Raw genomic sequence first — 16754 nt, forward strand, 5'->3', positions numbered from 1 at the left:
CTGCTCGTATGTCTAATGTGTTCACAAATGAAGCTCACACAGAACAGATCCCACTGTGATGTTAAGAGACAACTCACTCCTTTCTCGTTTTCTCATCCCATGATGCAAGTCTTCAGTATTTTTATTGAGGTTTATAGAGTGATTAGATGCTCTAACAGCAGCGATTATTGTTAAATTCACAGCCTATTCCAGGGATCGGCATATGTTCCCCAACAATTGTCTTATGTGCTCCCTGAATTATAAAGCAGTCCAATCCTTTCGTAGCATAAAGAAGAAAGGGGGTTCGTTCTATTCATATATACTGTGCATTAAATGTTAGTAAGTTAAGACAGTTAGGTGGAAGAAGAAAAGAGTACAGCTAAATTTTCTTCAAACAATTCCATTACATTCAACAGAATTATTAATGACATGTACTTATTTTAACCAAATTAAAAGAAAAATATGAAAAGTAAAAAGAATTACCAGAATTTGTATTAATTTATTGGAGAAGCTAGCAGTGAAACATTAAATATACATATTTGTATATTTATTTGAGAAATCTTTGGTAGCGATTATTGTGTTTCTTTCCACAGTATGAGACTTTTTAAAAGAAATGTCAAAAATTCACTAATCGGCATCTGAAAGATACATTATGGTACTATTCTTTTGGTTTTCCTTGAGCCTGACTATCAATTTTCACTACTCATGCACTTAAGCACAGTATCCGTTTAACTTATGTACATACAAAATGAGAAACTAATAGCAGAAAGACATTAGACAGCAATGAGAATAATGACAAAACATAACAATGACACTGTTCTTAAGTAATTTATTTTTAAATTATAAGATTTACAATGCCTTGATTACTCAAAATAGCATAATGAAAATCAAACCAAATCAATTAACCAAAACAGGAAAAAGAATTTTTTCAGTTTTCCTGAATATCAGCACTTAAAGCATCAATGTAAGTTATCTGATGTCCCAACCAAGTCTTACGTAGAAAGTAAAAGTTTCAAACATTTCGATTGTGGGTTTAATTTCTCATTTTCAACTCTTTATAAACGGTAATGTAATTTATTTCAAATCCTATTTTACCTATTGTTTATACTGCAACAGCAGCAATCTCACAAGTGCAATCAAATGTGGAACTGGGGCACTGCATTCAGTACAGCAGATTACATTATGTTAACCAGAGTGCAGAGTTTAGTATACTTATTGCAGTTTTTGGTGTTTCTCTCTCTTTGAACTGAACCAGCTGAGCTTCTGAGCAGATCTATTACTGCTGTGGATAGTAAGACTGCTGTGGGGGCTGGGGGAAGGGGTATGAAGGCTGCTGGGGTCCCGGGTATGGAGCCTGTCCTGGGCTCTGGTGATACACTGGTGGATATGGCATATTATACTGGCCGTATGCGTAAGGATTATAGCCCATGGGCATGGGCATTTGGCAATACCTGAAGGGGAGGAGAGAACACAACAAAAAAACATTGTAAATTGAGTTACAAGATTAAGCATTCTTATTGTTCTAAAATCAATTTTTTTTAAGAAAGCCATTTTTCTCTATCTTATAGTCTATAAGAGAATAATACAGACAGAAAAAATAGCACTTTCAAAATAACTGTTAAGGACAAGCAATCCTATGCTTATATTAATTGAAATAAAAGTATATCAAAGATGTAACACTACCCAGGAAAAGAATATTTTTCAAGAAAATAAGACTTAACTATTAATAGCAAATACATATACATATATCTTTCTATCCTCTGAGGGTTCAAAAGTTTATGAAAAAGTTTTGTTATCTTTCTATTCCATTTTTCCACAAGCGTTTTGAAGTTCTTTCATATATTTTGCATGAAATAAAAATGGATATCCTTCATTTAAAAGTGGTAAAACTAATCATCTAAATATATTCCCTGGCCTACAAGATGCAATGTTCCCTCGAATATACATAAATTTAATGTTTATAATGTTCTACTGTTGGAAACACAGAATGTTTGAGCTTATCTTTTTTTTTTTTTTGAGCTTAATAGGTAGTAAAATGTCTTCCTCAGCATCCTCCCAACAAAAAAAAATAGGAGCCTGGCATTTGACAAAGCATATTTCCATATTTAGATAAATTTGTTATTATTTATCAATTTATCAAAATGCCAAGATTTCCAAGTATAGAAAAGCCACTTAATTATAGCCATATTTTTATCTATCTATATATTTTCAGAACTATTAAGAAATATGAAAAATAGCCCTAAAGAACAGCACACAAGACCTACCTAATCACAATTTCAGTTTCACCTAACCACCTAGTAAGAGGGCTGAAGAAAGAAGTACATTATGCCTACATAGCACAAATTTTTTTTTTTTTTTTTTTAGCACAAATTTTTTAAATGAATAAACAAACATTTTGAAGCCTGGGAAAAGCAAACAATGCAGTATGGTCATATCTGTGACTCCTCCTTTCTGGAAGGAACAATCCTGTTTTCAAGGTTAACCAGGGGAAGACACAACATCAGTCAAGTTGCTGAATCACACATTTCAAGCCTTACCCGGGATATCCAGGGTAGGTTGGGTAGGGGGGTCCCTGGGCCTGTGGAGGGGGAGCTGACCCAGGGGTCTGTGTTGGAGCTGCTACTGTGGGCCCAGTAGCCACTGGAGCTGGAGCTGGAGCTGGAACTGGAGCTGGAGCTCGACTGGCCGGAAGCACTGGAGGTGGAGGTCGGGCCGGGGGCTGGGGCTTGGCAGGCTGTAGGAAAAGTCAACATTTAAGAAAAGTTAACATTTGTTGCAAAATGTATCATGTTTCTTTCAAATTGCTAATTATTAAAATAAACGAGGACATCTGGAATACAACCAAATATATTTCTAATTCTCAGATTCTTAGATGTTGACTTACTCTTGAGTCAAATTTACCATAGTTGAGAACTAATTCCCCAACCTGCAGATTATCTACAGCCACTGTTCTTTTCCTGATCCTAATACTTAACCCTTTACTGCTCATTACTGCCACCACCCAGTTGCACTCTCTCCTCACAACAAAACTTTTTAAAGAAAATTCCCAAGTACTAAAACCTTAAAAGAATATAATAATTACTAATCTACCTATTAAATTTATTAACATTTACCATATTTGCTTACCTAATTATAGCCATATTATTATCTACCTATATATTTTCAGAACTATTAAAAATACGCTAAACTTCTAAAAATAGCCCTAAAGAACAACACACAAGACCTACCTAATCACAATTCCATTTTCAGCCTAAGAAAGTAACACTACTCCCCAATATCACCTAGTAACCACCCCATATACAAGTTTCAGGTGTCTGACAGATGTGCCCAGTTACTTCCCCATGGTGCTGTTTGACTTGTCTTGTTACTGTTTTTGGTGTAAAGTGAGAGTTATGATGGCTTAAGTATACTCAAAGTTTAAACATTTTTTAACAAGAAGTTACGAGCGATACTGTTACTTCTTCATGGTACAAAACATCAGGGAGAGTTCTTATTAGGGATGGGACCAACAGTCACTCACTTGATAACCATAGTAACCACAAGATGGCTCCATTGGAGGAGTCTGCTTTACCCTACCAGAAAGCATGTTGTCACGAATGTAAAACTCCCTATTTTACAAAATGCACTTGCTTACTAACCGGCATGGTCCTTGGTGCTGGCGTCGGAGGAGTTGGTGCATGTCCTCCTGCAGGCGAGGACTGATATGCAGGTGTAGGAATTGCAGGAGCACTAGGTTCTCTGGCAATACTTTGTTGCAAGTCCCTTATAAAGACAGAAACATCTGACATTAACACAATGAAAACACCAGGACATATAATACCACAAGAAGCCTTCATGGTGCATTGACTGCACTCAACAGCTACTTCAGAAGTTGATGGAAGGAAAGATCTGGCAATCTGCTCCCACAAAGATCACAGCCTGGGAGCCCCCGGGCAGCGGTTCTACTCTGTCCTACAGGTCACTATGAGATCGAACTCACTCCTCAGCAGGGGGCTGTTTCCATACGTCTTTTTACCATTTTATTCTTCATATATGAGACAAAGAAAATAGTATCACTTTCTTCATACTAGTATTATTTTTAAACATACTACATTTCTATTCTGAACTACTTTATATTTTCTTCCTGCCTGCTATAATAATTTATTTTATTTCTGTAAGAGATTGAAAAAAGTAAACTTTTTGAAAGGCCACAGTTACAGCTAGAATAAGAAATAAGTCAAACTGTGAACTGAAGTTTTTAAAGGCTTGATTATATCCAACTTAAACATTTTTTTTTAACAAGAATTGAGGCGTGATGCTGTTTTCTAAAAGAAAGTTGGCACTGTCTCACTGTCCTCTGCCTACTCTCTAGTAAGAGGGATCTCTCTCAATTAAAAACAAAAAATAATAGCCTATCCAAAAGTTATCAGTACAATTACTCAGTTACTTGGCTAATATTTTAATCCTTATATGACAAAGTGCTTCATGTTATTTAAAGCAAAGCATCAAATAAGAAAGCTAACCTAATCGAACCATTATTAAAATATCCAGATAAAAATTTATTAAGCTACTCAAAAGAAATGTGGCACCAAGATAATCTATGTGAAAAAGTGGCTGCTAGTACAGCCCCGATGAAACACACAACCATCCTCTAGCCCTTTGGGCTTCCTTCCCCCCACTATCATGACCTCAATTCTACCTTACAAATCGGATTAGACCAGAGCATGCACCCTGCTACAGATAAGAGCCATGGGGAATCCAGGATCAATAAAACCCTCAGGGCCAACAAGGAGGGTAGAGATTCCAGGAGGATTAAAGGAGGGTGGGGGAGAAAGGGGGAATCAATCATAACAATCAACCTAGAACCTCCTCCCAGGGGGACGAATAATGGAAAAGTGGGTGAGGGGCAACGGAGGACGATGTAAGATAAGGAAAAAATAATTATAACTTATCAAGGGTTCATGAGGGAGGGCAGGTGGGGGAGGGAGGGGGAAGGAAAGGGGAGCTGATATCAGGGGCTCAAGGGGGAAGCAAATGCTTTGGAAATGATGATGGCGGCATACGTGCAAATATGCTTCACATTGGAGGAATGTATGGATTGTGATAAGAGATGTCAGAGCCCCCAATAAAAGTACTAAAAAAATAAAATATTGACGGCAACATATATTCAAATATGCTCCATACAATTGATATGATTGTTATAAGAGCTGTAAGAGCCCCCAATAAAGTGATCTTTAAATAAAAAATAAAAAGATTGAATTAAAATTGAAAAAATAAAAAATAATAATTTTATTTTTTTAAGGGGCTGCTATGTACCACCTGGTGAATTCTGACTCACAGTGACCCTAGAGGGCCCGGCAGACATACTTTGTTTCTCCTTTTTTCTTTCCTTTTTTTTCTTAGTATTTTTTCCCTTTGCCATTCTTTTCTTGTTTCTTCCCCATATCTCTAGTTTTCTTTTTTTCCCTTTTTTCTTCTTCCTTTTTATTTTCCTTTCTGGTTTTTGTTGTTGTTGTTCATTATTAAATACTTTTTTTCTGGCTCTTGTTTGCCTGTTTTCCCTCACTTGGCCTTTTCCTTTATAATTTTTTCTTTTTTAAGAAATTTTATTGACATAATTCACATATCATACAGTTCAGTAGTTTAAAATATATTCATAAGATTGTGCTATCATCACTACAATCACTTTTAGAGCATTTCCTTCTTTGTACTCACTATCAGCTCCCCATTTCTACCCACCTTGCCCCCAAGAACCCCAGCAAACTATTAAGCTATCGCTATAGGTTTACTCATCCTATTTTTCATATGGAGAAAAACATGCCAAAATAATAACAAATAAAACCTAGAAAAACTTCAGTTGAAAACAGAAACTAAAAACTAGGACTTTATAGACCCCAGATAACACAAGCCAACCTACCCTCCACTATGCCACACGAACACAGCACTATCATACTCCAGGAAACACACGCTAAGTGCCTAAGGCCATACTAAGGAACAGTCATAAATTAAATACAGTAACAATATCTCAGAAACTACAACATTTTAGTTCACATAAACTAACAAGATAAAGTGTCACACAAGTGACCAAAACAAAGTGTCAAAAAGCCTTCCTCTGGAAGAAATGGCATTTCATCTACCTACTAAGGTATCCAAATGAATGAAAGAATGAATGAAAAGGAAGATCCACAAAAGCAAGCAAACTACAAGAAAAATACTGTCGACAAATTCAGGAACACATTTCAAGAAAAATTTGGTAAAATAAGTAAACAAATTTAAAGCCTACAAAACAGAATATAGAAATCCAGAAAATTAATACTAAGATTTCAGAAATAGATGATACACTGAAAAGGCAAAGAAGTGCAAATGAATCGATGGAAAGCTGAAATAGCGAGCTTGGAGACAAATCTCCCAATGGCTAATCTGCTATAGAAATAGCCATTAAAAAAAAATAAAAAATTGGGGGGCCCCTAAAAATTATGTTAGACATTATCAAGAGGATTAATTTATGTGTAATATACTCAAACAGGAGTATACTCAAACAGGAGTGACCCCCAAAAAAGCACAGAGAAAACTGTCAAAAACTTGTTGGAAGAAAACTTCCCAGAACCATCATGAGAAACAAGACAGTAGGCACATTAAAAAGCTATATTCCAAACAGGGCAGATCCCAACAGAAAATCAGCAAGATGCCCTTTTGCCTTGGAGAGAGCCTGGAAACAAGGTGGGTCACCAGCAGCTCTACTGGAGCCAGCCGCGGAAATCCATCCGGCCAGGGCTCCGGTTCCTGCCGCGTGTGTTCAAACCGGCACAGTCGATCTGGAAATACGGCCTCGATATGTGCCGTCAGTACGCGAAGGATAGCGGCTTCATCAAGCTGGACTAAGTTATCTTTGGATGGACAATCCAAGACCGCTACCCAAAAGAAGAAACAATGCCAACTATTTGTACATAAAATAAAAAAACTCAAGTCTGAAAAAAAAGAAAATCACCAAGATATATATTAACCAAACCTTCCAAAACCAAGGACCAGGGAAGAGTTCTGAGAACGGCTTAGAATTCAAAACACAAAAAGGTTACCTACAAAAAAGAACCAGTAAAGCTGAACTCTAATTTCTAAACAGAAACCACACAAGCAAACAAGTAATGCGATGACACATATAAAACTCTGAGAAGGGGGGAAAGCAAATGAAGAGTCATAAACTGTAAAATTGTCCCTCAAATACCATGGCATGTTTGTAGATAAACATTTTCAGATAAATAGAAACTAAAGAAATTTATAAAAATAGACCAATCTTACTAGGGTAATCATGTTCTTCAAAGAACCAACGACACCTGAGATTAGCGTACATGATGGCGATACCAAGACGTCAATCCAGATAGACAAGTATTCAAGTAAGACAAACCCCTAAGACTGAAAATAGGAAACCAGAGATTTCACTTTATAAGGAAGACAATTGGGGTAAAAAGAATAAAGAGTTGTAAAATTCCCAATGGAGAGGAAGCCAAATAGATATGAAGAACTCACATAAAGAATAGGGCATTATACATTAAGAGGGAGACTGGCAACAATGGAGGTAAAGGAGAGTACTGAGAGTAGAGGAAGAGTTAAAGACAACCGAGTTATAGAAGTCTCTTATTTAACCAGTCCTGCAATAATGAATAGATGTGTGGATAAACATGTGACAGAGTGGGCGGAAGACTACACACATTTGACAGAAGATATTTGTACATAGATATTTACCTTTGCCGCAACTATCTCCATAAGGATCAAAGTTGTGAAAATTTCTTAGACATAATGAGGTATCTTGGGAGAATATATCACAGGGCCTGGAGGCTCAAGAGCACAGCCTTAGGGGACACCAAGGACAAGCATAACATAGCCCTCAAAGTCTACCTTCAACTTTGGTGAATAGCTCCTGGGGTCCTAAACACTCATGAGCAACCACGGTTCTACTATTGGTCTAAGTGCTACTGCTGGTCTCTCCCTAGCTGGCACAAAGAGTAGTGATAAAAATCGAAGACTCATGAAAATAATTAGTCTAATAGATGGCAGACCATGCACACTTCAGTCTCCACAACAGTGAAACCAGAAGAACTAGATAGTGCCCACCTACCACTACCAACATTAAAAGGTTCTGGATAGCATGAGAAGAAAATGCGGAGGGCGGGGGGTTTGAATTCAAAATCATGAAGGACAGCAGGCTTGCTGGTCAGATAGAGTAGTGATACCCCAAAGACTATGGCCCTTGGTCATTCTTCAGGCCCCAGTACTAAACTCTCCCTTGGCTCAATTTTCAACTAAACAATAGACAGGTTCTTAAGGATCTGCATAGCAAGACTATGAGTATGTGCACACCTTAGGATAATAGGCCATTTGGGAATCAAAGGGGCAGCATTTACCCAAGAGCAACATTTAGTATGAGAAGGAATAGAGACAGGAAATATAGGGAGGAGGTGGAATGGGTGATGTTAAACTGAGGAGATGGCAATGAATGACATCAAACAGAACATGTATGAATCGGTGAATGTAAAACTGATGATCTTCTCTGCTGTAAATATTTACCTAATTTAAAATAAAAAGTTTAAATATACCTATTTAACTTACTAAAATTAATTTCATCTGCTTTAATATTGCTATTTGAATATTTTTAAATTCATATGTGGCTCACATTGTATTTGTATTGGTTTGTATTGCTAATTTTTTAAAATCATTTTATTGGGGGCTCATACAACTCTTATCACAATCCATACATACATCAATTGTATAAAGCACATTTGTACATTCGTTACCCTCATCATTCTCAAAACCTTTGCTCTCCACATAAGACCCTGGCATCAGCTTCTCATTTTTCTCCCTCCCTCCCCGCTCCTCCCTCCTTCATGAACCCTTGATAATTTATAAATTATTATTTTGTCATATCTTACACTGTCCAATGTCTCCCTTTGTATTGCTAATTTTGGACATCATGCCAGCACTATTTACACTAGTCCCAAAGTAGAAACTACTCAAATACTCAACAACAGTAATACAGATAAATATAAAAGACCTACTACATAAAACTAAAAAGATAAATCACAAATATTACGCTGAACAAGAGAATGTTATGCAAAAAAGTATATACTAGGTAATTCATTCTATATAAAGTACAAAACATAAGAAACTAAGCTACGCCCTAACAAGTCAGGACAGTGGTTGCCCTAGGGGAGGAGAGGAATATTTATAGACACTTGGAATGCCATGTACGTGTACTGACCTAAAGTGCTAGCTACATCCCTATGCTCAGTTTGTGGCAAGTCGGGAAGATGTATATGTATGTACACTTTTCTTATATAAAGCAGATTTTTTTAAACTTATGATTCTGAGTATTAACAGAAATGATTTTACAAAATAAACCCTTATTTATTTATAAGCTAATTTTTTAAACATTTAGTGTAATTTTCCAATATTCATTTCCCTTTAAATCTCTCAGCTGTAAATACTTAACAAACTGATGGCTTTTAGAACTGATTTTTTTAATGTTAAATACAAAGACATACATGTGAACCTAAATTTCAAACTAGATCTTTGAGGTATTAAATAAATCAAAATATAACATCCAAAATTTTCTTCCTGCGCCCTGAGTATAATATTCTAATGACAGTGATAGAAGTATGGTTTATAATAAAGGTTTAAATAGAGAATTAACAGTCCAATGTGGACAAGAAACTTATTTAAACTGGGAGTTAGCAAACTGTTTCCTGTAAAGGGCCAAGTAAAAAGTTTTATTTCTGGGTCTGAGGACATAGATCTCTGTCAAAACAACTCACGTCACTGTTGTTGCACCAAAGCACCACAGACCAGACATAAATAAGCATGGCTGTGTTTCAGTAAAGCTTTATTTACCAAAATAGCGGCAGGCAGATACATATATACGCTTATGTGTATATATATCTTTTGAATGTTAAGTATTCATATACTTTTTAATTATTATTAATAAATCATTTTATTGGGGGCTCTTACAACTTTTAACAATTATATCAAACACATTTGTACATGTTGCCAACATCATTTTTCTTTTTAAAAATAATTTTTTAAACATTTTTATTTTCTATCAAATTAGTTACTGATATACAAATAATATTAATAAACCATGCTGTTGTTTTTTTTTTAACTTCAGGCCAAATTCAATAGTCTCTTCACTGATTCCTTGTACTGAGAAATGGCATTTTCCGTTTCCCCTTCATTCTTGAGACTGACAATAGCCTTTTTGTAATCTTCAACTTCTTTACTCTCAAGGAGACCAACATCATTTTCAAAACATTTTCTTTCTGCCTGAGCCCTTGGTATAAGCTCTTTTTCCCCTTCCCTCCCACCCTCATGGACCCTTGATAAATTATAAATTATTATTTCCATATCTTATCCGGTCCACTGTCATCCTTTGCCCACATTTGTTGTTCATCCCCCTGGGGGTGGGGTTATACATCTATCATTAAAGTTGGTTCCCCATTTCTCCCCCTACCTTCCCCTTACTACCTCACGGTATCTATCACCTACTCCCATTACTGTTCCTGAGGGGGTTTATCTGTCCTGGATTCCATGTGTCGAGAGCTCTTATCTGTACCAGTGTACATGGTCCAGTCTAGCAAGATTTGTAAGGTAGAACCGGGGTCATGATAGTGGTGGAAGCATTAAAGAAATAGAAAAATGTCGTGTGTTCTGTCGATGCTATATGCACCCTGGCTGACTCATTCCTTCCTTGTGACCCTTCTGTGAGGGAATGTCCAATTGTCTACAGGTGGGCTATGGGTCTCCACTCCGACCTCCATCCTTTGTATCAATATATTTATTTGTGCTGGGTCTTCTGATGGCTGATACCTGATCCCATTAGCATCTCGTGATCACACAGACTGGTGTCTTCTTCCATGTGGGCTTTCTTGCTTCCCTGCTATATGGCCAGCTGCTTAACAGCTTTGTCCACCACATGTGCTTATGCAACCACTCTGACTTCAGCCATTACGTTGGGAAGGTGAGCATCACAGAATGCCAGATTATTAGAACAAAGTGCTCTTGTGTTGAGGGAGTACTTGAGTAGAGACCCAATGTCCATCTGCTACCTTAATACTTAACATTTAAATATATGTACATAGACCTATATCCCTAGTTATAAATTAATGTCTATATTTGCATGCCTACATTTATACCTCTATAAAAGTATTTTGCCTCCTAGTTCTTTCCTCTATTTCTTTTTACTTTCCTTCTCTCCCACTATCATATTTGACCTTTATTCAACTCTCTCAGCACTTGATCAAACCCCATCAGGCATTCTACGCCCTCCTCGTCATCAATTTAGATCTCTTATTGTTGTTCCCTTGTCCCTGGATTTGTTGGCTCCCCCCTCCCTTTCTCCCACCTCCTCCTCTCCCATGTCACCCTCCCCCCAAGAGTCATCGGCCCCGTTTATTTTTTTCCTTGGGACTCATTATCCTCTTATATGGATAGACATGAGAAAAAGAAAACAAGAGGAAAGAAGCCTATAAATAGTTCCAAGTCTGATACTCATCTATTCTTACTGAGTACCAGCATAGTTGTTACTTACTCCAGTGTATTTTCCTTGTCTATGTAGAAATTTTTTCTCCTTAGATATACTACTGAAAGTGGAATAAACCTCCCTTAGTCATGGTTCTTTTGTTAACATCCTGGAGACTGTAGTTGGCAAAGACTTTATTGAAGAGTCCGCATTCTGTTTCACGAGGGATGCTGGTCTGAGGGCTGCACTTTCTTAGGGGTGAAAAGTAGTTGTTCATTGAAAACTTCTATAGAAACTGCTTAAATATGGAGAAGGGAATAAAGGTCTGGATGGCTGAAAGGCTCACGGAGGGCTCATGAGTATATTATTCCCTGAATTCTTTGTGCCCGTTACTAATAAAATATGGCATTTAGATTTTAAGGACAGTTTGAATGCATGTAAAACACTTGGCCCATATTTGTTTTTCTTAAAATCTGACATAACGCCACTCTCTTCTAGCAAGAAGTGCTGCCATCCTAATATCTTCCCACAATTCAAAAAATTAACTTGATCTGTCACTATCTTTAAAGAGCAATAATTTTTATGTCTTAAATGCTAATAGTTCTTGGTCGTGTTCCCTACTACCTGATATATCCCTTCAACAAAAATTGCCTTATGGTAGAGAAATGTGTCTCAAATAACACTAATCATTTGTTTTGTTCAGTTTCAAGGATTTTTTCCTTCGAGGGGATTTTGATTTTGCATATTTGTGCCTATCTTCTCTGTAAGCCTTGTGATTTCTTTCCTTCCTTTGGTTTATTTTATTTCTGTTCTCTGTGTGCCCATGTTTTTATCAGTGTCTAGGCTCCCTTTGTGTTCTTTTCTGTCTCATCTATTACCTGTGGTGGTTCTGTACTTCTCTTCTAGTTCTTTTCTGAACTCTGACACCCCACGTGGTTTTGCCAGCATCTCGTCCCTGAGTGATGACACTTCTGCCTACGGTCTTCCAGGAGGGAGGTGATCGCTTCCTTGCATGTGTGTGCTGGCTTTTCATTTCATGGTGAAATGGTTGATCAAAATTTCATCTCTTAAGTGGCGATGTTATTGTAATGAATGTTCTTCGTTCAGTTTTATTAAATTTTCTTTTTCTCACTTCTATAAATATTGTATCGTCATACTAATGCTGGGCTAATCCCTTATTGATTTCTCTGCAAGTAATGAGCCACACGTTCCTCTCCCTGCTTTTATCAGAAGGTTCTTTCAAAAGGTGGTTCTGTGCACCTTTTATTTTACAAGATATGAAAAGAGGGGAGACTAAGACCAAGCAAGGACTGCCAGAAGCAAAACATGTCCTTTGAACTCAGGGCCTCTGCACTGAGTCTTCCACACTTAGGAAAAACAAGGGTCTGCCCACAAAACTGACAGAGAGCTGACAGCCTGCATCTGTACTCTAGCCTCCGATCTGTGAGATACTAAATTCCTGTTTTTAAAAGGGGGGGAAAGGGGAGGAGAATTTGCTGCTATTTTGTAACCTATTCACCTGTCTTCTCCATGTTCTGTGCCTCCATCTGTATTTATGGAATCTACATTTTGTACTTCAAAGTAAATTGTTGGCAATCTGGGGTAAGCCACCTGAGTCATTTTGTTATTTCTGAGACCTCAGGATAGCTTCTGCTCCTTCTCAGTCTTTCATCCCCAGATCATGTGGCTGCGTGTTCATAACTCTGTAAAATGCTCGTGTCAAATGGAAGTACCTTAAATGCTTCATGCTGCCAAGTTCACAGGAAAATATCCGTAACTGATTTTCTGAAAACATAATGTCTTAAGTAGAAACTTACTTTAAGAGTTCATCTCTTTCTGTCTTCCGTGCAAACACGATATCACTGCATTTGTTCTGGAACCTGACCAGGATTTCAGTCAGCTCATTGTAAAACTACAAGCAAGGAACAAAGATCAGTAACTTTAGTAGCTTTCAATCTCAGGAAGAACACCTAAACATAATTTATCAACAGTGGATATGGGATACAAAGTCATGTCAATCATTAAACCTAAAAACATAATATTATATATGACTTAAGATCTTAGAAAAAATAAAAAGAATAAAATCATTTTAGAGAAAAGTGTTAACCAAAATTTAAATAGCAACAAGTTAAGTTTCATAATCATGAACATGCTCCCAATGACAACAGAAAAGTCCACTATTGTAACCGAATGAAGACATTTTGCCTATTTAAGGGGAAGGAACAAATGTGCACTTTAAGAAGGCAGGAATCATTTCAAACCCCCTTAAGACTTCAAAGTCTTCCTGGAGAGTGTGCTCGGCTTATCAATATGAAGTCAAAGTATCAAAATCATGCATCTAAAAAACACATGTTTCCTCAAAAACAGAATCGTGATGAACATAAGCATTTCCCTAAACCTCCTTAAAGAACAAGTCAAGCAAATACTTTACTTCCTTCCCTGAAGCAGCCCCTTCGACTCTTTCCATTCCTTCACAGTGCAAACTGATCAGCTTCCTAATCCCCAAAGAACTCCTATTGGCTTTTGACAACTCTACCAATTCCTGCTATCCCTTTTCAGCCTCGTAAAAGTGTTCAAAAATTCACATGAAATATTACCACCTTAATGAAAAGTGATCCTCTCTCCCTCACAAAAGGGATTAAAGCTAACAAACAGACTGGAAACATCAATTCGCTTGTTCAAACTCAGTCTCACATCTGCCAACAGCTAGTCATTGTTTCCTTTACGCACTTCGTACCTTTGTGCCTTCCTTTAAATTAGCTACAAGTTCAACAAAGTTGTCATAAGCAGTTGCTAAATTCTTCAGAACTTCTTCTCTTAAATTAGCTTCATTGTTGGATTGTTTCATTTTTGAAAATTCCTGGTGTGAGACCTTATTAAAAGAAAGATTGGTGTTTATATTAATTTGTAAAACTAATACAGTACATAGCATTAGAAAAATTTTTTCCAACTATGAGAGTCATATATTATTATATGCAGGACTCACTAAAAACACCTAATACAGCATTTCTTTCAGGAAAGCAGTAACTTGAAATCCTTCTGTCCTTAAAATAAAAATACTGCAAATCTATCGATTGTCAAAACCACCAGTAATGACAGCTTTCTACTAATAAAACCTTAACACTTACAAAAACTATAATTAGAATAATTACTTTTTATTTTATATAGATGTCACATTTATATTGACTGAAAAGATCAAAAATGGGAATGATATTGAATCCTGAACATTTATTAAAAGGACAAAATTATTTTTTTAAGTTTATTAGGTTCAAATTACTTCTGACTTTAAGTACAAATACTAATCACTAACACCTCAGCATATTTAGTTGTGATACTCAAAAAAGGATTAAAACCTACGTGAGCTAACCACATAATTAAAGGTATCAAAAATTCCAATTTTGATTTCTCCTTTAGACAGCCAAACAATAAAACTTTAAAAAACTTGTGCAACCAAAAATATACAAATCATTAATCATTGCAACATTTTAGCCAAAGAAAAGTATCTTTCCTGTGAAGATTTTTAAAACTATCCTGCCTGGGGGGTGGACAACAAAAAAGTGGGTGAAGGAAGACGTCGGACAGTGTACAATATGACAAAACAATAATTTATAAATTATCAAGGGTTCATGAAGGAGAGGGGAGCGGGGAGGGAAGGGAAAAATGAGGAGCTGATGCCAAGGGTTTAAGTGGAGAGCAAATGTTTTGAGAATGATGAGGGCAATGAATGTACAAATGTGCTTTATACAATGGATGTATGTACGGATTGTGATAAGAGCTGTATGAGCCCCCAATAAAATGATTTTTTTTTTTAAACGAAGAAAGTAAATGTCTAGAAGAGAATTCAGGCAACATATGTACAAACATGCCTGATTCAGTTGATGTATGGATTGTGTTAAGAGTTGTACGAGCCCCCAAAATGATTTTTAAGAAAACCACAACTATCCTGCCACACAAAGTCTTGAAAATATAGATGCAATATGTGGTCCTCTTAATGATCCTCTCATTTCATTTTCCTAAACAGAAAAATGTCTAGTCCAAGTTGATTTTTTCTGTAATCTTGTCAAATAAAATCTCACCTGAATATTTTTGAGAAGCCCCTCCTGTTTCTTTAAAGATTCTTGGACTTTAGTTGTAAGGCCTCCATAGATTCGATCCAGTTCAGTAACAGAAAGAGCTTCTTCATTTATCACACCATCTTGAGCCAGAGCAGTCAAGAACTTGCTTGTCATGTCAAAATTCACTGCTTTCAGGTCATTCTCCAAGCCCTCTCTTTCCTTCTTCACATCATCAAGATTTGTCAGTAAGGATTTTAAGACATTTACAACCTAAACAGTTAAAAAAGCCATAATGTAACTGCAAAAATAACCACCAGTTTCAAGAGTGACATGATGCACCCAGGGTCAGAGCACTGGTTCTCAGGGAGCCACATAGTGCCCATCCGTTTACAGACCGTCATTGTGCCATTAGTGAACCTGGGTAAGGGCAGTAACAGCAACAACAGAACAGGAACAAGACAGCCACCACAGCTATTCATTGGATTTTATTAGGTGCTGGGCACGTGACATACAGTTCATATACTCCTTACAACACTGCATAGGGCATATACATTATTAACTCTATTCCACAGATGGGGAAACTGAATCTCTGAAAAGTTAAGCAACATGCCCCAGGCTAAACAACTACTAAGGAGTGGAGTTGTAATTTTATATAAGATGTCAAACATATGTTATTTATGTACTACACCTCATATTCAAAGCTATGAGTACAAAGGGACATCACCACTGTACCAAAAAAGGGTGTTCCCTCCTATGAGAAGACTCAGCCTAACCTACAACCACAGGCAGGTCAAATGAAGTCTAACCTTAAGGCCCCAGTTAAAAGAACACAGCCACAAACAATGAATGGTCCTAAGTATTACGACTGATGATCAAATTACAAAAAACTAACAGTATGCAAAAATTTAACCAAGTATCTCAGTATCTACAGTCAGATGCTCTAATAGACAAAATATAAAATTGAGTACTAGATGGGCCTCTACACAATAAAAGAAAAAAACAAAACACAGCACTACCATCAAGCCATGACCTTTTTTTTTTTTTTAAAAGAAAAAAACCATGTTATTTTTCAACCACAAAAGGGCACACCCTGTACCAGTCCACTGCTGTAGAGAAGAGCACCAGGATGGGCGCAGGCCCAGGCTTTAAGGTCATCCAGTCCCCTGGCCAGGTCCTCCAGGCAGCTCCGTGGAGAGCTTGACCGGTGCCCATGACCCATGCACCCTCGTGTGTGT

The 16754-nt window shown here is 37.0% G+C and overlaps 1 protein-coding gene across 2 annotated transcripts in view; it reads right to left on the reverse strand.

Moving 5' to 3' along the window:
* Positions 1 to 794: 794 nt before the first annotated feature.
* The window catches only part of LOC101639733 (programmed cell death 6 interacting protein), a 64838-nt gene continuing 48878 nt past the window's right edge, over positions 795 to 16754 (reverse strand). For both annotated transcript variants that reach the window (XM_004704061.3, XM_004704062.2), the window contains exons 13-18: positions 15541 to 15789; positions 14202 to 14336; positions 13282 to 13376; positions 3618 to 3741; positions 2517 to 2713; positions 795 to 1430 (exon numbers count right to left, since the gene is read on the reverse strand). In XM_004704061.3, coding sequence (XP_004704118.1) covers positions 1256 to 1430; positions 2517 to 2713; positions 3618 to 3741; positions 13282 to 13376; positions 14202 to 14336; positions 15541 to 15789 — 975 coding nt within the window. In that variant the 3' untranslated portion in view covers positions 795 to 1255. The remainder of the gene's footprint in view (positions 1431 to 2516; positions 2714 to 3617; positions 3742 to 13281; positions 13377 to 14201; positions 14337 to 15540; positions 15790 to 16754) is intronic.

This window comes from Echinops telfairi, unplaced genomic scaffold (genome assembly GCF_000313985.2).
Source record: "Echinops telfairi isolate 266 unplaced genomic scaffold, ASM31398v2 ScPeMD7_7420;HRSCAF=8458, whole genome shotgun sequence".
Taxonomy (NCBI): domain Eukaryota; kingdom Metazoa; phylum Chordata; class Mammalia; order Afrosoricida; family Tenrecidae; genus Echinops; species Echinops telfairi.